This window comes from Rousettus aegyptiacus, unplaced genomic scaffold (genome assembly GCF_014176215.1).
Source record: "Rousettus aegyptiacus isolate mRouAeg1 unplaced genomic scaffold, mRouAeg1.p scaffold_m13_p_2, whole genome shotgun sequence".
NCBI lineage: Eukaryota > Metazoa > Chordata > Mammalia > Chiroptera > Pteropodidae > Rousettus > Rousettus aegyptiacus.
The window spans coordinates 9,531,651-9,554,300 of record NW_023416295.1 but is presented as its reverse complement, the minus strand read 5'-3'; the positions used below and the strand labels follow the sequence as shown (position 1 = coordinate 9,554,300).

Below are 22,650 nucleotides of genomic sequence, written 5' to 3'. Positions count from 1 at the left end.
GACAGAAAAATCTTAATTGTTCTTCCAAGGAGCTTGAAGGAGGACAAATATGCTTAGTAGCATATGCCTAATGAAGTCATAAGTGCCAGGAAAAGAATGATAATCCTTGGCCTTTGAAAATGTAATAAACAGATTTTGTTTATTTAATTTGAGAAAAAAATTGCACTGCTCATTTTGTAAGCCAATCATAGAAGCTTAAAGGAATTTTTTATTTTATCTATTTGACTTGAGTTTTATTTCCCAAATTTTCTGAGTAGGCACATTGCCTGCTTTGTTCTTCTCACAAAGGACACTCTTTTAAGGCAGATTTTAGCCAGTTTCCATAAGGGCCTAGAGGACCCAGTGAGATAGTTGTCATGAAATTAATTCACCATGATGGTTGCTGAGTGTGAGTTTATCAGTAGTATTGAAACAAGAACTTCCCTTAAGGAACAAGCTTGCTCAAAACCACCTAGTAAAAAAGGAAGTAAAACATTCAGGTAAGGAAATGAATGCCATCCAGCATAGCTTTGCTAAGAATCCAGAGGGAAGAACAGCTCCTCCTTCATCTGCAAAATTATTTGATGATTGGTGACATCAACTTTCAAGTGAAATAAAAGGTTTCGCTCACTCAGCTGCACCTTTATTCCAAAGTCTGCATCATACTTATGTTTTTTGGACCTGTTTCCCTCATAGATTAGACGTTCCCCTATTTATTTAAAATATGAATTATCTCCTCCCCCAATAGCCAGTAATTAATTGTAAAATAAGTCAACAAATTCCTGTTTTTGTTCCTTCTTAAAAGTATAATAATTTATTGCCCTTTTAAGAGATAAAACAAGTACCAAGTATTTTCAATGTCTGAAATATCCAGCATTCATGAGCATCATGAAAGCAACATGGGTCCGTGTAGCCAGGATCTGGGTGTGTGAGTAAGCAGGGCTATCTCATGTCCGAAGCACAGGGGTTGAACTCATATATAGTGCAAGTTTTCTCAACTCTGGTGCCTGTTATAAGACCCTGCAGAGCCTGGGACGCTGACCCGGACCAAATAATAGATCTCTCTGAGGATGGATCCCAACATTAGCATTTTTCAAAGTTCCTCAGGTCGATCCAATGTGTGGCCAGGATTGAAAATACAAACTACAAGTCCATTCCCCAAAGGATGCTCACAGATCTGTGAGATTCCCAGCAAAACAGTTTGGGGAACTCTGTGAACTGTGAAGGCTTCTTAAATGGTCTCAATACACATTTGCGCATGTTCATCCCTGTGACCACTGAATGGCCTTTAATTTAGCTGTTTTCAATGACTCAACTACGAAACTTTTAATTCACATACCACCCATTAGAGAAGCTTCTATTTGTCAGAGCACTTCAGGGAACACTGAACTAAATACTCTAGGGATTTAGGGCAGCTTCTAGCTCTGAGATTCAATTTCCATTCTGTTCTGTGCTATACCATTCAACACACCACGTTTTCCCAAAGGCATCTCTGATTACTTACAACATAAAGACTCTCTTTCGACTTCCTTAGCAGCAACACTTGAGACTCATAATCATTATCCTTTGTAGAGAAATTTTCAAGTCATTTCCATGAACAATGCTTTGGTGTAGTGATCTAAGATGCTTGTTGTTAAATGAAGGGGAAGGCTAGTTTTAAAAAAGAATAGAAGACTCCCTGATTCTCTTTGTAAATTAAATTTTGCAGGTAGCATCTACTGTTCTATAGTAAAGTCTAGAGGTGACAGAAATGTCTAGGAGACTGAGGAATTAGGTAATCCAAAACCAGGATCTGTAATCCAGAGACTAAAAGGGGAGTTTATGCAGGACTAAATCTGAGAGGCTCTCTAGACTCTTCGGACCTTGATAAAACAGAGATAACTAATTATGTGAATTAAAATTCAGTATACCTTTGTCTTTTCTTGAATGTGAATTTGCCAAACTTTGCCCTAAAGTATGCTATTAGCCCAGACAAACTTGAATATGTCTGGTCCTTGTGTAATGAGTTGCATGACTAGTTACTGTGAAGAGGTGTTGATTTTCAGATTTGCCCACCTGGAGCATTATACTCTTGTTCATGATTTATGTAATTCACTAGATTCTGGGAAAAGAATGAGGATCAAGATGGACAAGTCTTAATCTGAATGCCATATAGCTCATCCAATATTGCTTCCTAATGATGCATGAAGAATTCTTAGCATAGGACTTTAAAAGGTAAATAAATAGATAGGTAGGTAGGTAGGTAGATAGATAGATAGATAGATACATAGATTGATAGATAAAAGTTTCAGTAAAATTGCCATACAGCAGAAGGAGTATTACATATAGTTTATTATCTGTAGCATTATTATATAAGCATTAAATAACACATTTTATGAATTGCCTTTCAAGAACCAAACTCAGATCAACTTGCTCTCTAAAGAGCTAGTGAATTTCTTAGTCAGGTTGTGTAAAGAAATATAACGTTGCTGGTTACAGCCCTATCGGCTTCTTTAGGCATTTTGGTCCTACCATCCTTTATTACGCACAAATCATATTTTGTGTTGAAAACTATCATCCCACCCATCTGTTGAAATGTTTTTTTTTTATTTCATTATGCACTTTAAACCAGATAATTTAAGTGTCTGCGAATTTGTAATAGCTCAGCAACTTTTGAAATTCAGACATAGCTATAGAATCATCATTAAATGTATTTTGATGGTTTGCACGACAATCATTTATCTTTGGAAAGAGTTTAGTAAATATCCCCCTCTTCAATACATGTGCAGCAAGGCTGTCTACTACAGGTGATGTCTCGCCAATGGTCTAGGCTGGAGATCTTTACTCTGAAGTTGGGGCTTTTGAACTTATTACAGATGCTTATCACCCTGACTCTTGGTAGGGGACATTTCCAGACTGGATATGATCTCAGAAGGGCTCATCTTCTCTATAAAAGTCATGGATTCTATGACACTTCCTTTAGAGCAGTAAAAGATATTCCAGGTTGGGAAAGCTCATGATTTAACCATATACTTTACTTTTGTTATTCATTGGCTATATATTTTCAGGTAGTAAAATGTTGGAAACCTATATTCTCTCTGGTGTTGGTATAGGAGGTGATGAACAGAAACAGTGGAGGAGGTGCTGATATGGAACGAAGGCTGTGGGCTGAGTCTGAGATCTTGTGGAGCAGGTCAAGGGCAGAGTTGTGTCCTCAAGTATCAAAGGCCAGGAGAATATTCATGTGCTCCCTCACATGTCGGCTGCTTCCTGGTCCACGAGACTGGTGTGTGATAGGAAGAGGCAAGTTCTTACATGTCCACAGGTCATAGTGACTATCTTTTTGCTTGTTGATTAGAAGTATCTGTATCAGTGCCATCAGAGTCAACACTATTTTCATCAAGCTATCTTGTCAAGCTTCTATACTTAAAAAAAATCCCCTTGAGTCATAAGACTGCACAGGCTCTGGGGATAGGCAGACCTGGTACAAAACTAACTTAGTTCCCAAGTTGTGGGACTTTGGTCAAGTTACTTAGGGTTCTTACAATTCATCTTTCCTTTCATCTGTAAAACAGGGACGATAGCAGTCTCTAATTTATAAGGCAGTTTGAAGACTATTTACATGTAGGCTAGTGCCTTAAACATACATGATAAAAGACACACCCTTGTTTAACTGTGCTTCACCTTATTGTGCTTTGCAGATACTGAATTTTTTACAAATTGAAGGTTTGTGGCATTGTCTATAGGTGTCATTTTTTTTTCAGCAGCATTTGATCACTTCGTGTCTCTGTGTTACATTTTGGTAATTCTCATAAACTTTTTTGTTGTTATTATATTTGTTCTGTTGATCCATGATCAGTTAGCAGCCATCAGTATCGAGGCGAGATCCTTCGCCAGCAAAATATTATGACTGCTGAAGTCTCAGTCGATGGTTAGCAATTTTTAGTAATAAAGTACTTTTTAAATTAATGTATGTACATGTTTTTTGACATAATTTGAGTGCATACTTAACAAACGACAGTACAGAGTAATCATAACTTTTATATGTACTGGGAAAACAAAAATTCATTTGACTCACTTTATTCCTATATCAACAACGTTTTCAAGGTATACCTACCTAATTTTATTATCACTATCATTGCTATTATGAGTAATTTAACACATGCATTGTGCCAACTCATTAAAATGATGTATCTGGGGTTATCAGTCCTCAGTTCAAATGTAAGCCATGTCACATGGTACAAAGAGGCAGATTCTTGTAGAAGTGGAACATTCTGGAATTGACTCTATCCATCTATTTACCAGTCAGGGTATGTTTCTTCATTCATAAAATGGCTATAATCAGACTATATTGAATATTCACAAGGACACGATGACAAACATATTATTTGAGGAATAAATGTATTTTGTGTGAATGTAAAAGGCTCCAATAGTTTAGAGGTTATTTCCATGATATATCCTGGCAGTTTGTTTGGAGCATAGTAGAATAAATTCTAATGAAATGAGAACATTGTTATAGAAACTTTTATAGCTTTTAAAAAGTAGATTTAAAATTAATTCCTCAAACATATATTGGTAAAGAGTAATGTCACCATTTCAGGTCTCAGGATCAAGGCACAAGGTCATGAACTGGGATAGCCATGTTCATCAGCTATCCAATAAACACATGCCATGTGCCAACATAAAAATAATGGAAGATTTTGCACAAATGTGTGGATCTTTATACTTTCTCAGAACAACATGTAGAGCTGGGTTTTTTTTTTTTTTTTTTTTTCCGACAACAGATTTACAAGGAAATTCTTCTCATTATCGCCATGGTTACCACCCTAGGCCGAGTCACTGGGCTCTCATCTGGTTGGTGCAGTCGCCTCCTAACTGATCTCTCCCCCTCTATTCCCACCCCCTAACTCCCATCATTAAATGGGAGCTTGGCTCGCACCATGTTGCTCTTTTGTTCAAAACAGCAGAAAGTTTAACAATTGCTCTTATATAGAAAGACGAAAAGCCTGGTTTGTGGTATTTGCTGATAAACCCCATGGAAATATTTCTGCTGTGGCAAATTTTAAGCATTGGAGATGTAAAGATGTTTGTCCAAGAGGCTTGGCCATGCCAATGCGACCTAGGTCCTGCACATGACTGAGACACTCTCCAATGACTTCCCAAGCTGCTCAAAGTAAGGTCCATACAAGGACCAGGAATCAAGCCCACTTTTCTAGATTTTTCTTTAATCCAATTTCCAACTCTATTCTCTTCTGGCTAGTTTCACTCTTCATTAGTCTGTTATTTCATTCATAAAATGGAGATGCGTTTGGGGGAACACATCACATGAAATGGATGACAGCATTCAGCACTCTTAACAAGAAAAATATTTCATTAATCCAGGTTAGTGGGAACACTGGCAGTTCCCCTTATGTGAGGGAATGTGACACATAGATCACTGAACTTCATTGAGCTAGACAAATTACTCAATGACTGTGTCTCCCCACAAAACTGGATATGAACCAAAGTTTCTGTCACCTGACTTACTGTAAATAGTCTCTGAATCTATGCAGGGAAATAGGAAGTACTTGTTTGCTTGAGTTTGAGGATGACTTAAAAAGGCAAGAATGAATCAGTTCCCATGATGCATTTAGTCACATTAAACCTTGTCCATCATGTAGGTTCAGTCACTAATGCTTTATTCTGAGGTAGCCAGCCGGTTCAGCTAGATTCCCTTGTTTGTCCCGATTAGCCATTTGTTTCTGCTCCATAGCCTGCCTGTGGCTTTTGAAGAAAGATACCAGATACCGAGATATGAAATTCCATTCCTTCCAGAAAACTGAGTCCTGCAGAGGGTAAAAAAGGTTGGAAAGAAATGGTTTGCAAGTAGGCCTTCCGCATGTATTTGTCAAGGTATGAATTGTTTTGTGTTTTTTTCCGGAGTTGATTGTATTGTCTAGGGGAATGTTATTTATATTTCTGTTAATGATGATCTGGGGTTTGAGAAAAAGTGAACTAGATTGATTTCTGCTCATAGAGCTTGTATATATAACGCAATTGCATTTTTGCCTCCATCCTTACGGGAGGATCTTGTTTGCCTGGATTTCACAAAAATGTTACAAGTAGAACAAGTGAAAACTATGGAACTTGCTTATGTCTGTGTTTCTTACATTGCTATTCATGAAAATCAATAACCAGAAAACAATGCATTAATTTCATCTAACCTCTTAAAATTTGGCCAAAAAAGGTCAAATTACTTTATTTGCTTATGCAGAATTAAACTAATGATGCTCATGTAACTCCATTGCATAAATTCACACATATGCTTACCATTGATATTTGATAAGGAAATATTAGTAGGTCAGTTTTTCTGTGAAAACTATCTTCTAGATGCTCAGGACTATGCCAGGCACTGTGGTGATTAAAAACACATAAGAAACCGTGTTGATCCTCTCCCCACTTCAGAAACTTTTATTTTATTTGGGACCAAAAAATTAAATTTGTGAAATACATTTGAAAAAAAAATCTGTCTATTTGCACTTCTGCAGGTTTAGGAAGTAGATAAGTTTAGAGGAATCAGCCATCGGTGAGCATAGACTGATTTCCATTAGAGGGTGAATCGATGCTGGGCTTTAAAGTAAGAGCACAGTCTGAAGAAACAGAAAGACTACTTTCTAAAAAAGGATTAGTAACCACTCATCCCCTCATCTGAAGAAGGTCCTCTCTGCTTCTCTCTTTCACGTTACTCTATTTTCTTCACTATATCAGTCTTAATCACCTGTCTCCACTGCTTGTCTCTAAGTTTTTGGAAGATAAATACCTTGTTCTCTCTTGAATGACTAAGACCAAACATACTATCTAGCACAGATAGGTCTTTAATAATTACAGGTTTAATTAATTCATTGGATATGTATTAATTAATCAGTATCTGTGTTTTTGATGGAGGTCATCAGCAGAGACTGAATGTTGGTAAGTATAAGAGCAGAAAATATGATTGACTATGTATGGTGTTGTCACATTATAAAATATTTTAAAACCGAATACTGTTTTATGCATTGGAACAAGGAAGAATTTCCTTAAATGGATCTCCAGTAGACTCATCTAGTGATGCTATGGCAGAAAGGTGAGACAAGAAGGCTGCAGACCAAATCTGCTTTGTTGTTCGAGGTCATCTATGCATGCGATGGTGACACCCTCTCCTGCTATTACCCGGAATTTACTGACCATGACCTCCGTATGTGACATATTCATGCTCATCACACTCCCACTACAAACAAGGACAAAGGGTGTTGAAGGTGTATGAAGGGAGTGATAACGAAGGTTGAGCATAAAACTTAAGCTGCACATGGAAAGGCAAGATTTACAGCAACTGAGGAGAAACGCAGAGAAGACTGTAGGAGCAGCAGATAGGACACCCCAAAAACATGTCCAAGGAGACTTAAGGTTAAACAAAACAGAGGCAGTGAGCCAGAAAGACAGATGTCATTAGTTAATGATACAGATGCTTAAAACTGAGGTTATGGAGGGTTGAAGTTATCAATAATCAAAAGGTCCAGGTTCTGACTATGACTGCAGTGGCTGAGACAGGAAGAAAAGAGATATCTTTGAGGACAAGATTTCAAGTTGAGTCACCAGGAAATGTATGTACATTAAACACTGTGACTTTGCATTCCTAAGTTAGTTTAAGACTTAATTTGTCATCTTCCCTTTTTTAAACTAAATGAATTGCAATGAAAATCTCTTTCAGTGATTCTGATCTGGATTCAAATCCTATGTTTTCCTTAAGAGAAAATTGAAATAGATGTCCACAAATAACAGTTATAAATGGCGGGGGGGGGGGGAGAAATTTTTGCCGAAGATTCATTAATTGTCCTCCTCCTTAAGTTGGACCATTCTTCAGTAAGTAAGAAACTTTCTTTTCAGTGAGGCAGTTGCGAAGTCACATTTCCCTGGACCCCTTCAATGTGCATAGAATGGTTTATTTTAATAGGGTAGATCTTAAATTTAAATGTGCTCTCCATTAAACTGTAAGCCCTGAGGGGTGTGTATCTTTCACTATTGTACAGCACAGGCTCACAGTGCTGTCACATGCAACGAATAACAGATGATAAATATTACAATGAGGCCAACGAAGATACTGCATTCATTATAATGGGGGAAATTGTTTCTTTTTTATTTTGAGATGCACCGTGAGCATTGAAACCATTGCTATTATGTTGTGATAATTGCTTCTAATTTGTAATGAATAAAGATGCATAGGAGAGGATGAGGTTTGCTCAAAGGCAAGTTTTAACACCAGACTCTGAAGGCCCTAAGGGCTGCACCACAAAGCCATAAAGCAAACAAACCAAGTGGTTGCAGTGACCCAGGGCATTAGATTCAATTATTTTTTTTTTTCTGAAGGAAACCAATCAGGGAAAGTGAGTTGTTCCGGGAAAGTCATTCTAGAAAAAGAGGGGGCCGGCTTTTGGCCTCCGTGTAGGCAGTCGGTGACATCCATATTTCAATCTATCATGTTATTACATTTGGGTGCATTAAGCTGATGTGCCGCCTGTTGTGTGTAAAGACAGCACATCGGCTGCTCCATTTAGAGTAACTAAACCATCAATGAATGAGTATTTGGTTCTTAAGTAGCTTCTCTAGCGATTCGCATTTACATGTCACTCTGATTATATGGATGAGGGATGGAAAGATGGTTTTTAGAATTGCAGGCATTTTTTTTTAAATAGATTTTAAAAATGCCAAGGGGTGTAGTTCTTAGCTTTATCTGTTTCCCTAGGTAACGTGTTCAATAGAAAGATTTATGAATTTTTTAAAATGTTATTAAACAGGAAAAACACCTCATGATTATAATCTTGTTTTACATTCTCATTTTAACCCACAAATATCCTGAGGGATCACTAAGTAAGGTATTACCATCCTATTTGATAAATAAAATAATCTATTTGGAAATGAATTCCCTAGTGGTTGCATAATGATCTAGGAGCAGCGCTAGAAACAGGATCTCCTAAGTGAGGTGGGTAAAAAATGTGTGTGCAGATTGTGTGTATGTGTGTGTATATATAAGATTTATAGGGCCTTTTGCTATAGATGCACAGATTATAGATTTTTTTCCACTTTGCAGGTACTTCCTGGAAAAAAAATGGCTTGGTTATATAATTCTGGATCTTGAGTTCAGTTCTCTTTAGAGGTTGGGGATTTCTGGATGACAGAAATCTTATTCTCTATATTTCTCTTTATTTCTTTACTTCCAGACCAAATGTCTATTTTTAAAAAAAGTTTGTCTGACAGTTTTATTTTAGTGAAGCAACATTTCTAGACAGTTATAACCCTTGAATTTAATATATACCTGGAAATAATGAATTAGAATAATTAACTGTGGATTCCTTTGAATTCATGTCCAAATTTAAATTTCTAAACATTAATGTGTTACTTTTCATGTTCAAAGAAGCATACCTAATGTCATGGTAGATAAAGGAATTTACAAAATTTGATCCCTATCCTAAAATATACTAGAGTCTCATATTTGTAAATAATAGTTATAAGGCAGAGAGTAACAAATAAAGAAAAAAATTCAAGATTCAAGGGAGAGTTTACTGATGAAAGGTTCAGAGAGGAAGTGTCATTCAATTTAGGCCCTGGTGAACTTGAAATGATTTTTTTTTAATAGAGATGTAGTTTGAAGAGGGAGTTTGTCCCAGTGGCACAGAATTATGTGAGTGGGTAACATGACAAGACTGGAAAAGAGGTTGGGCAACATTATGCAAAGTCTCAACTGCCTTACCTTGGTAATTCTGAAGACTCTAAAGAAGGGGAATGAAGTAATTCTATTTCCTTTTCAGGACTATTTTTTCAGATTAATGATTAGTGTAGGGGAATATTGAGTTGGAGAATCCAAGTAAGATATCATTTAGTAGCCAAGACGAAAAAGTTAATAAAAGCCTTGTAGATGGTTCTGAAAATAGGAGACAGATGTGAGATCCAGGGAGAAGAGGAAGAATTTGCTAACCAGTTGAATGAGTGTATAGGTAGAGTATAAATGTCAAATTATTTGGAGGTTTTTGGTCTCTGTGGTTGAGAAAGCGATGATGCAACTGAAGAGAAAGTTTCAACAGAAGGAACAGAAGATAATGTTGAGTTTGTTTTGGAACATATGAACCTCGATTACCAAAGAAAGATCCATTTAGAAATATCTAGCATTTTGTTGGGAGGGCCCTGAAGTCTTAAAGTTTGAAATTTGCCTAGGATGAATACAGAGAGAGGAGAATAATGGAAACGACCTTGGCTTTACTGAAGCAGGAAGGTCAAGAAGAGAAGTCACTAGAGACACCAAGTAGGAACAATAAAAAGGATGAGCAATAAGAAAGAACGATAGCAAGGAAATCAAGGAAAATGGGACATTCCAGAAAGAAGCCATAGTCTAGAAGAGAGAAAATAACTCTAAAGAGATCAAGAAGAATCTAGACAGAGAACAAAGCAAACCTGCTAGATAATGTAATTAACAAGGAAACGTAACTTTTAACGAAACCATTTTAGTAGATTCTTTAGTGGTAGAAGTCAGAGTACAACAGATGAAGAGAGAGTATGATTTATGGACCAGGAACAATGTCTTCTTTATAGGTAACGATGTCATCTTTATAGGTAAACTCTCAAATGGCTAACAGTGTTTTGAGCACAAAATGTGTGCTCAATGCATATTTATAAATTAAAGATAAATGAATGAGTTAATAAATGAATGAGAGAGATGGAAGGAAGGAAAGAAGGAAGAATAAAGGGGAAGAAAGAAGGAAGGGAGTGGGAAAGGAAGGAAGAGAGAAAGAATGAAAGAGATGGGGCAGGAGCTCGCAAGCATTTGAGGGCAAGTGTTCCTGAAGAAAGAGGAGCCTGGAATGCTTTTCAGTATTTTGGATTGCTGATGAGAATAAACCAATAGAGAATGAAGAGGAAGAATTAATGTGCGTCAAAAAATCCTGGTGAGAGATACTGAGTCAAAAAACAAACAAACAAAAAAAAACAGAGAAAGAATATATGTAATAATGTGTCAAAATAACATCCCAAAGCTGGACAGGAGAAAGACAAAGGACCTCTTTTTGGAGAGCAACAAGCTTCTCAGTGAAAAAGACTTGTAGGTACTCTGCTGAAGGATGCAATTGCCAAATACAAGGTGTCCTAAAACTTTGAAACAGTCATTATGAGATTTGTATCATTTGTAAGTATAGTAATGTCTTCATTTTAAAGGAGAGTAAACTTAAGTTGCATTCTGATGATTTTAAAATATTTAGAAAGACATTGGATGATTTTTGGTTTGATATGGAAGATGAAATAGCAGTGTATTTTTATTCCTTGATACCGAACTTTTTATAGTGACTCTATAAATGCACGTTTAGAATTTTCTGATCTTCATTAAGTATAATTTTCCTTTCACCCCCATAACTCTGTATACCACAAAATATTGCTGGGACCTGACCGGGAGAGATCAACTTACAGATGACGATGGTAGAGTGCCCTAAAGGAGTTATTCTAATATGGAGAAGCACAGAGCCCTATGAGAGCCCAGAGGAGTGGCAGTGGGTTCAGCTTTGAGAAAGCCTGGCTGATAATGGAAGTCTTCCCCCAAAGAAATCTTATCTGAATTAAGTCCTACATCATGATTTTGTTAAAGGAATGATTTAGTTAAGGCAGAGAGAGCAGCATGACTACTGGCTGAAGTCATGATTTATCCTGTCTGTGAACTCGAGACTCATGGTCACACTTGGCATAGGGCCAGTCTTGAACTCTGTTTTAGAATCAATGATCTGGAACCAGGTTAAGGTAGAAACACATTCTATTAGAAGAATCTTAAGGCCAAAGAGGAACCATATTACAGATGAGACTTGGTATAGGATTCAAATATTAAAAAACCTTGAGTGTCACATAAAAGTTTGGATTTTTAGTCTGAAGAAATGAAGAAGCTACCTAAGGGTTTTAATTCAGTGAGTGACATGAGAAAATCTGCATTTACAAGAATAAATCTGACAGCACTGTGGGAAAGATCAGCTAAGAGGCTACTGCATTAATTTAGCCAAGAATTGATGTGTACCTAAACGGAAGCAGGCCAGTGAAGACAGAGAGGAGGGGATTGAGCTGATCCCTGCATTCAAATTACTAACTCTTATAACAAGGATGAGAAAGAATTAAGAGTGTATGAGCATTCACAGAATTTTCTTTTCTCCATCGTAAAGTAAGAAAATGATAACTGAAGGAAAAGGAAAATGGAGCAGAGTATCATTAAATATCACAATCATTCATCTGATGCTTAAGAAAGCTGTTCCTGAACTATTTCCAATGATATATTTCTTCATTCATTAAATTAATAAATGATTACTGGGTGTCTTCTTTGAGCTAAGCATTGTTCCAGCCATTGGAAATCCAAGACAATCGAAATCCACTCAAATTCTAACAAACACCTTTGTAATGTCTCAGTTTCTCTAGATTTCAACTGTCAGCACGCAAATTCTCTTCTCCCTACTTCTCTCCCTTATCTGATTAAGTCTTACTCATGCTCTGCATCAGCTGAAAAGCCACTTCCTCCCATGGGACTTCCCAGCCCTTTAGTCTGGTTAGGGCCCCATTGCACCTACCCAGTTCTTCCTGAGTGAACATCTGACCACGCAGGGCTGAGGTCATGCTGGTTCAATAGCCTGTGATCGCCTGAGGACACCAATTACTCTGTTTTGGTCACAAGCTGACATACATAGTGAATAAATGAATTAAATGTCTCAATGCAGAGGGTTGTTTCTTTTGCCATAAAAATTTATACTTTTAGAAAGACAACCCAATTATTATACTTCAAGCTGGCATTAAGGCAGCCCCTTCTGCTCAGGAAGTACAAGGCCATTATACGTTAGCATTCTGTATTTCTAGCTTCTACTTCCAGGTTGAAAAAAGGAGCCACATATGGTTAGCTAAACTCATTTATAAAAACTTGGCATCTTCTCAAACCATATTCAAAGCTTATGTCAGTTTTGAAGACACAAATAAAACATAGTTTCCAGAACCTCCCCTGCTTTGGTTGAGTTTTTGGAAATGATCTCCCACGATGTGAACTTCTATAAACTATGTTCTAAGTCGAATCCGAATATCATGACTTACTTTGAATTTTCCATATACCCTCTTTTCTTCAAGCCATGACACTTCGAGAAGTAGACAAGTCTTATTTATGTATAGAAATAAGGGATGTTTTAATTTTAGACTCCAAAGAACCATGGATAATAACATATGTTAATCTTAAAAGCACTTGTCATGTTTCAAGTAAAAATAAATCTCTTAAAAATGTTCCATAGAATTTGTTCTGGCATTAATAAGCATTATATTTCAGTCCTGCCTCTTTCAAATTTCAGGAGTGAATGAGAAATTTTGATAAAGGTTAAATGTCTCGACTCCCCATTCTAACCTCCCCATTTTATTATTATGACTAAGCATCAAATTATTGTGCAGCAATATCCACCTCAAACTCTGGGTGATGAGTTCTGTGTGATAAATAGTGGCATATTTGTTTTTTAATCATAATTCCCTACTCAAGATTACTCTGAGCCCTAACATTCATAAAAATCTTAAATGATCATGGGGTTTTGACAGAAATAACCATAAAATCTATTCAATCGATTTGCCTAACTCTATACTATACCTAGCTAATAATTATGACAGAAAAAAGAAATTATTTATTTTTGTTTCTTTATCTTCACTATCTAGCATGACTTCCCCCCTGCCCCTAATTTGGGTTTGAAAGTATATAGCCTGATAATTGCTGTCACGGTCTTACAGAAATAAGCAAAATGCATTTATGTTGTTAGAGTGTTTTGCTTTAAGGTTTTGTAGGTTGGAAATATTAAAATGCAGATTTTCATAGCTGTGAACAGAAAGATAAAAATTGATATGGAGTTCCCTGGCAAATCAAGATGGTAGGGAAGGGAAGGTAATATTTGTCTGACCTCTGCTTTACTGGCCACTTTACTAGGTGCTTTTGAAATTTTTTATATTATTTTAATTTCTTGTAACAGTTCTGGGAAGTATTTTCCCCATTGTGAAGGTAATTGAGGCTCAGAAAGTATGTGCTTCCTCTCTAAAATTACATAGCCAGTCAATGGTTGATTACATATCTCTTTCTGAGATGCCAAATTTTGGAGCAGAGCTAAAATATCCTAGGAAGAAGAAATAACATATTTAATGCTTAAGAATATAAATTTTAAGATCTGGAGCTAATGGAAATCGGGTCCCTCTCTTTGGCATAGTTTAAAAAATAATTTTGTTGTTTTTGCTTTGTTTTGTTTGTTTTGTTTTCCATAATAGTTTAACACAGCATTTACTAAAAGCTGTATAAAGATTCCATTTTTACCATGACCTAAAGATACAAGAAACATCAATAAATAGCCATACACAGGAAACTTACATCTGAAAAAAAAAAATCTAGAAGACTTAAGATATTAGAAGCACAAAAGTAGAAAATAGATATCATTGAGGATATGAAGTGGTAAAAATGAATGTTTGAGCCTAAGGCAAAGAAATCTACCGGTTATGGCTTTGAATGAGCAATTGGGGCTCAGGGAAGCCATTAAGGGTAATGGTGAGTGAACAATTTAGAAGAAAATATGAGCATAGTTTAATTTTACTGAAGCCAAGTTTCCACATCAAAGTATACTCATGATTACACACACACACACACACACACACACACACACACACATCAAATGTACAGAGCAGTTGATTATGTTAAATAGAAAAGATATTTTCCAGCAATAATTACTATGACACATTCATTTCCTGCTTAGTATCATTCCTCGTCTCTTTCTGATATCAGCTGCGCTTTCTGCCACAAGTTAGCCAATAGCATTTACTTAATAACCACTGCATTATACTGGGCCATTTAGGACATAACTGAAGGGTCCTAGGATTGACCTACCCACAGGAATAGCTCGATTCAGGTCTTCTACAATGCCACAGAGACCTGGTCCCACCAGTGTCCCTTCGTGGTGGCAAGAAATATGATGAGGTGGGTCTGGGCTTCCACACAGTGGCCAGCATTAACTCTGATTGGACTGACTTGAGGCATTTGCCAGTCCCTACAATAGTCATGGTGGCCACTGTGTCTAGTGGTGGATTGGCTGGGCCTGAGGAATGCACTGGACTGAGAGAAAGAAGGTCGGTCCCCACATAAAAATTTCCATTCCTTACCAGCAGTAGGAAGAATGAATCCCAGGGAAGCACAAATGTCTAATGTCCATGGAATTCTCTAACTAAGCCCTCTCTATCTGGCTATCTCCAAAGTAGCATTACTTCCTTTCTTCATTTTTCTTTCTTAAAATGTAGTAGTGATGACAGCAGGGAACAAAAAGACAGGATACCTGCCTTCATGAAGCTCAAGGAGAACAGCTACTTGCACTTCTAAAGGCCCCAGGGTGCTGGGATGAGTGTAAATCTGATGAATTCTATGACGAGTTCTATCTGCCAAACATGGGGCTCTCTCTTAAAAGTCTGACATCGGATTGAGGTATATTGCCTGTCAAAATTAGAAAAGGTGGAACACACTAATCTCTCGGCTCTTACTATGTACAATTTCTTAAGGACATGGGTTGCTTTAGTTGGAAATAATACCTAGAAGAAGCTAATATTGAAGGAGAAAAGGCACATTCTAGCAAAGGGGTCCCTCTGGAAGTTGAGCTGGAAGGGACTCACTGGCCAGGACAGAGCTACTGCGTTTGGCAAGAGGGAGGCAGCATTAAATATAAACTTTTAAAGTCATAATTTTATTGAATAGAGCCTAAATGTTGATTCCCTTCCATTTATTTATAGTAAAATGCCCAATATGAAAGATGTGAATAGTTAGCAGATGACAGCAGTCAACTTGCCCACAGGCAAATCTCATTATCTTCTTTACAGCTGCAGCCTCCATTTTACTATCAGATTTCCGCCCCCCCCCCCTTTTATTTTATGATTAAATGTTCCCTTTTCCTAATACCATATAAATACATTTCTCGAAAAATGAACAGAAAAAATTACAAGTGGTTGAGAAGTTTGCAAAGATAAGAACACACTAGAGTACATCTTAGTGTCACAGTTGAATTTTTCAACTCAACTTCATAGAATTGATTTAGGAAAAGAAAATACCCAAGCTAGTAAACTTCTAAGGAACCCCTCAATTTATGTCTCAACTTCCTAGATATGCTTGAACAAGATAAATATATGGAATGGGATTCTGAGTTTTCCAGTGGTTCTCAAAGACTCTATTATGAAATATTGGCATGTTTGCTTCAAAATCACACACAGAAGTTATAACCTTGTCACTTTTAGACATGAAATCTCACCTTGGTAACTTTCCCTTCTCAAGAATTGTGTTTTTATCTCTAAAACTCAATAGTTCTCAGAAAGAGACACACGACATTCATGCTGATGGAATTTCAAGAAGACAGCAAGACAAATAATAATCTCTGTTGCAGAGCAGTTGTCAAAACGGTTTTGAAGTTCTTGCTTCACAGCTTTCCTTGTCGGTTATGACCAACACCAAGTGCTTCGAAACCTGAGCCAAGTATTGAAGAAATTATATTTGCCTAGATTATCTCGGCACTTTGAGTTAAATCTGGGGTTTTGTTTTGACTCTGTGTGCAATATTTTGAGGGGACACGGTACCACGTACCACTCTTCAGAGACATGGTCGTGCAATGCAAATGATGATTTCATAAACAAAATTCAGGAGGGAAGGATTTAAAAGGAGGAATTTTAAAGCTAGAATAACTGACTGCGTGTTACATGTTAGACTCTGGGCTGAGTGCTTCGTGTGGAGTTTCTCAAGCCAAATAAGAAAACGGTCTTAGGGGTCAAGAGCCAATTGCAGCTGCCGCATGATGGAACTAGCAATGGAGCCCCCAGCTCAGTGATTTCAGACCTCAGTTGTCCAGGTTTTCCCCTCAGTTAATACTTGTTGGGGGAGATAGATAAATATTTTATTAATTACTTCTGGGAAAATAATCCCTCTTGAATAAGCAATATATTATTGCTTTGTGTTTTCTAATAGAAAAATTAACACGACTAGCCTCAGAGTATTGCCTACATTGTCTGAAGGGGAAAAAAAATACTTGTTTAAATTCAGGATTATGTAATTTATTTTTATTTTTATAACATGAGATGTGGCAGGCTTAATCTATCTTGAGTGTTAGAATCTAATTGCAAAAAGACCGCTTTCTTCAGCCCACGTAACTTTCATTTCAAGCCAAGTATTCCTACAGTGGAGTTGGTTCCTCCCTCTCCAACCACCATTTAAATGCTCAGTCTGAAGCAAGAGAATGTCTTATTTTCACAGCCATTTTATTTTTCTGGGGTGTCTTTATTTTTAGGCTTTCTCTCCCCTGTTCTTTGGTCTTAGAATGTTATAGATTATATGATTGTTCCCAAATATGTCAGTTCACACCCTCTAGAAAGGAGATACCAAGCTAAATGGTATTAAAAGTGTGAGAGAGCTATTGAGAAAGATGTCTGAGAGCAGGAAGAGGAAGGATGAGCCTTTGGTCCAGATACTGACTTGACAGTTGTGAAAGGAGAGGAGGATGGAAAAATGGTTGGATGGGAAGACCCTTAGACCCGACTGTGGTATAGCTATGAGAGTCTCAGCAAGCCCAAGAGGGGGACTCAGGCACAAAAGTTGCCCATGAAGGGTACCCACGTTGGGTAGAAACGCCAGGCCCCTAACGTCAACGTGCTCGGCTATTGGCTAGGAGCTTTCCAGAAGCAGAGAGCCTTGACTACAATGCTGCTCCAGATTCAAAGACTCTGTAGCTTGTGGCTGTCAACTAACTTCTGTCCTTAAAAAAGTTTCTTTCCTGCTAGAGATCTGAGTCACACACCTTGATGGCTGCCATGATTCATCTCTTAAGCTGAGCAGATGCTCTTCTCGTTCATGTCTGGGGAAGAACTCTTTCATTGCTACTAAGGGATTTTCCTGAGGGGAACCTTGCCAGGTGACAATCTGCTATAGCCCTCATCACTGCAATTTATATGGGGCTGCGGATGATACTCATCATTCCCCTTCTCCACCATTCGTTACAAAGTCACCTCACTCACACCAGCAGCTAACACCTCTGCTGGTCTCAGTAGCTTACTTAGTGGTTAGACTACTTTCCCTTTCAGAAGAGATTGGAACCCCTAGTATCCAAAACCTTCTTGAGCCAGGGTTGCTGCATGTGACTTTTCAAGTCACAGTTGGACAAGAGAATATCAAGAGGGTTTCTACACAAATTTATCTTTTCCCTATCATGTGACAGCAGTTTGCCACCTCCTGCTGATCTGGGTCAATAATCTCTTCCACAATTGAAGGTTCATCTTGCCTGCTGGCCACCATGCAAGGGAGTTCACATTGCCCAGGAGGTAGCTATAACTTGTTGTTCAATTGAGCTTTTGCTCTGTCTTCTAGAAAGAGTTTGCCCCATTTGAGGACAAGGGTCTCCAGCCCTGTAGAGCTCAGAATTATGGGAATGGGAAGTACAAAGTTCCCCAGAGGGTCATTGGTTGTCAGTGAACTTCATTCCTCATGTCGAGTTCTCTCATGAAGGAAGATCTCGGTGGTCACAGCTTCTACAGCAATATTTGACCCCTTGCCTGTAAGAGGATTATTTATCCCCACATGCTGTCATGGAACTTGCAGTGCTTTTCTGTTGAAGGAGAATTTATCCCCAACTCATTGGCATTGAGCTTGGCCATGAGACTGGTTTTAGCCAATAGATTATGAGTGAAATTATATGCTACAACTGAGTAGAATCTTTAAGAGACACTGTAGTTAAATGAGTCTCTTTCTGTCTCTACCACGAGAACATATCCCAGTAGGGACTAGATCCTACAATAATGAAGATGCGTGGAGCAGGGCTGCAGCTGATACACAGCCGACTCAATTAATACAAGCAAGAAATAAACCTTTGTGTTTGTAGATCACTGAGAATTGGTGATTGTTTGTTACTACAGCATACCCTAACACAATCTAATACATTGTGTCTTTTCTCATCTGTGATATTTTGCCTGGTCTCTCTCTGGCTAGTTTCCTTTGTCCTACTTTCTGGTATTTGTGTCTCAGCTGTTTTTAACCAACAGATGTCTGCTCATTAATGGCTCTGTCTGTTGCTCTTAATGTTTCTGGGCGTCTCTGGGTCGGCTACATCAGAAACATCTGGATATAGTTTTTTAAAAAAACAAACTAATTTGCTACAGAATCAGAGACTCTGATTCAACAGATATATTTGAATAGTACCTTTAGTATGAGTCCAGGAAACTGCATATTAAGGAATTAATCGTACGCTGTGTTCCATGGTCTTCAATTTGCTTTAGACTCATTGTCTTTAATTGTCTCTTGACCCTAGGTGCACCATAATCTTTATTACTTACTCTTAGCCTTGCCTTTATAGTCAACATAGCCCCATTTCTTCATTCTGCATTCACAGCCTAGTCAAATTAAACTGGCACCTGAGACCTGCTATTGTTTGAAGCATATATTGACTTACTCTTTGGAAGAAGTATTAGTGTGTGTGTGTACATATATGAACAAAAGCATAGAGAGTTAGATAAAAAAAATTTTTATGCTTAAAAGAATGTACTTTTAAAATGAAGCAGCAGAACTAATTATCTATTTGGGAAAAGGTGCAGGCACTATTTAGGTCAAAAGTAATAGAGAAATTGGCGATACAATTATTCCTAGTAACTGTCTCATAAATTCCTGTGTGCATTACCACATGCATTAATCCTCTCATGCGGCTATGTAACTGGGAATGAGACGGCTGTCTAAATAAATCCTTAAAGCACCTTTTGCTCAGTGATATGGCAACAGAAATAAGGAAAAGACACGAATATGCAGAATGATTGAAGTCAAACTCAGATGAAACCAAATGTCTTCCATGAGAAAGATCGAGGGCACAATCATCACAAATCAAAGATAAACCTTCCCATCCATCACGCCCATTCCCCACCTCTCCCACCTCTGTTATGACAAAATTCTCAATGATTTTTCACAAACCATTTCATTTGAGTAAGTTTCTAGTTTATTTTTTGATTGATGTTCTTGAAAGCACAGAAAATAAAATGCATGAAAACACAGGATGCTACAACTATGATGTGAAAACCTCCGCTTGGCTGTCCCTTTGACTTCATTCATGCTTCTGGGTCAACATTGCTCTAATTAGTGCAGTTTTCAGACACTTTTATTTTGATTTGCAAAGATGGTATATCTAGTGTCTGAGTATCAACTTAAAGTAATTAGAAAAAATGAATTAATTTAAAAATATTTTTGATCGAGTGGCAAGTCGTCATTAGAATTACATGTTCTTGTTGAATACTTTCTGGATTAGTCCATGGTGGTCATATAATTGTCATAAGTCCTCAATGAAATGTGGAGGTCGGAGGGGGGTGCTCATCTCCCATTATTATTTCTAGTGAAATGATAAATTTATGACAAACATACAATAAAGAGAATTTTAACTTTATCTTGAAATCTGTAATTATAAAGGCAGAGTCAGCCAAAATTCAGATTTAAAAAAAAGGTCTAAATAAATTTTAAAAAGTAGACTCAGGTCTCCAAAATTCATATACTCAAAGATATAATTTACCATTCATACACGTTTAAGAAAATCAGTCAAGTATTTCTAATAATGTCTCTTTTTGTTTCTTCTATTGACAAATGGCCATAAGTGGGGAAAATTCTAGAAAATTTTTTCTTTTAAAAATTCACTGGACATCCATGTCCTTTTTCTTCATCAAAGAGTCACTGTTACTTAGCGGCATAGAGAAAGTCCCAAGAAAGTCCTATATGATTAGTCGAACTTCAAAGTGAGAGATTTCTTATGTTTTTACACTTTTGTTCAAACTTTCCTATGTACAATTTAAGAACCTTACATTGGCAAACTGCATATTCTGAATATTTACGAGGTGTTTAGAACTAGCCCAGAATCAGATGCTATTCTAACTACACCTCTTTATTAGGTGTGGATATTTTACTCTGTGAGGCTAGCTTATTAATAGAACTAAATTTCTAGTGTAACTGAAGGATTCCAGAGAACTAAAAGAGTGTGATGATTCCTTCTCTGATTTAAACAAGTATTTTCCCATTATTCCTTCCTCCCTTCCTCCCTTCCTTCCTTCCTTCCTTCCTTCCTTCCTTCCTTCCTTCCTTCCTTCCTTCCCCCTCCCTCTCCTCTCTTCCTCTCTCTCTCTTCCCCTTGTATTTGGTTACAAACCCCCCCTTTTGTTGTTACTGTTATTTTCCCCACTATACTAACCAGATAAAAGTCGGGATGATTCTAATGAAGTGGAGAAGAGTCTTCATTGCCGCTCACTTGACCTCAGCCATGTGTCATAATCATGGAATTCTTGCTTATTTTCTAAGCCACTTTTTAAGATTTACCTACCTCAAATTAAAAAACATGATTGAAGGTGAAATGTGCTCGGCCATATCATTTTTCTTTGGAATACTGTTTTGAGACTATCTGGATACGAGCATACCAGGATATCTAGAAATAAGTGCTAGGATTTCTGATTATAATCAAGTTATATCTGCTGTCATAGTGCAAAAGGACAGAATGCTTTCACACTCATGGAAATGTTTCTTCGCCAGTCTAAAGTTAAATTTTGAACTATCACCTGTTATAAATATACTTCTCTCCATGACCTTGCATTTGCCGGTTCAATTCATCTCCATGGATTTCCATCTGCTTTCTTCTACAGCATAGGAGGAGAAGTAGGGCGCAGCCACGAAGGAAGTTACGTGGGCAAACATTTCCGCATGGGATTCATGACGATGCCCGCCCCTCAGGACAGGCTTCCCCATCCTTGCTCCAGCGGCTTCTCCGTGAGGTCACAGTCTCTGCACTCGGTTGGGGGCACAGACGATGATGGCAGCTGTGGCTCTCGGAGACAACCACCACCCAAGCCCAAGCGGGACCCTAGCACCAAGCTGAGCACGTCATCGGAGACGGTCAACAGCACAGCCACCAGTAAGAGCGGGAAAGCCCCCGAGCGGACCGAAGGTAAAACACCCCATGCCCACTTCATCTAGAAAAAATATTTCAGACAGTATCTTACCAACCAGCATTTGCCTTCCGCCCTGGGTCACGTAATCCTGCTTCTAGCTCTCTGAGGTGAAGGTGAAGGTTGTTTATTGGGAAGCGGTCAAAAGACACCCAGAAAATGTATTTCATTTATCAGAAAGGGAAGGCAATGTATTTTTTTATCCCCTAAAAGCTTCGAATAATGAGGGAATTAGGTTGCCTAGAAATATATCTAAAATGTATATTTTCTCGTTTCATAAGTATTACTTATATAATTATAGAAGTGTTATGTGATTATTAGGGGAATCTTGTAATGCAGGAAAATATAAAGAAAAAACTTGTAACTATCTTAAAAATATACTGTTTTTACATTGTAGTGTACTTCCTTCTAGTGAATGAATATGCATGTATATATGTGTATAATGTATATTCATATATATGTATATATTTCAGTCTCTACTTCAATCTCTATCTCTAATTTCTACCTGAATCTATATTTTCCTTCAGCTACGAAATACACAAATCAAATATATGTCCTCCTCCCTGCTGGTCTATGAATATAACTTAGGTCAGGTTAACCTCGGATCTCATCAGTCCCTTAGTCCTTACTTGAAGAAGTTTCAGCTTTCTTGAGTTTTTCCTGAGAGTCGCTTAATGGGAG

General features: G+C 37.6%; 1 protein-coding gene across 6 annotated transcripts in view; it reads left to right on the top strand.

The window, feature by feature from the left end:
- NYAP2 (neuronal tyrosine-phosphorylated phosphoinositide-3-kinase adaptor 2) overlaps positions 1 to 22,650 on the top strand; it is a 233,521-nt gene that overhangs the window by 75,490 nt on the left and 135,381 nt on the right. For 3 of the 6 annotated variants that reach the window (XM_016118879.2, XM_016118878.2, XM_016118881.2), the window contains one exon: positions 21,667 to 21,968. In XM_016118879.2, coding sequence (XP_015974365.1) covers positions 21,667 to 21,968 — 302 coding nt within the window. Of the gene's footprint in view, positions 1 to 5,557; positions 5,851 to 21,666; positions 21,969 to 22,650 lie in introns of those variants that run through there. The other 3 variants (XM_016118886.2, XM_016118884.2, XM_016118887.2) reach the window with 3 other exon arrangements.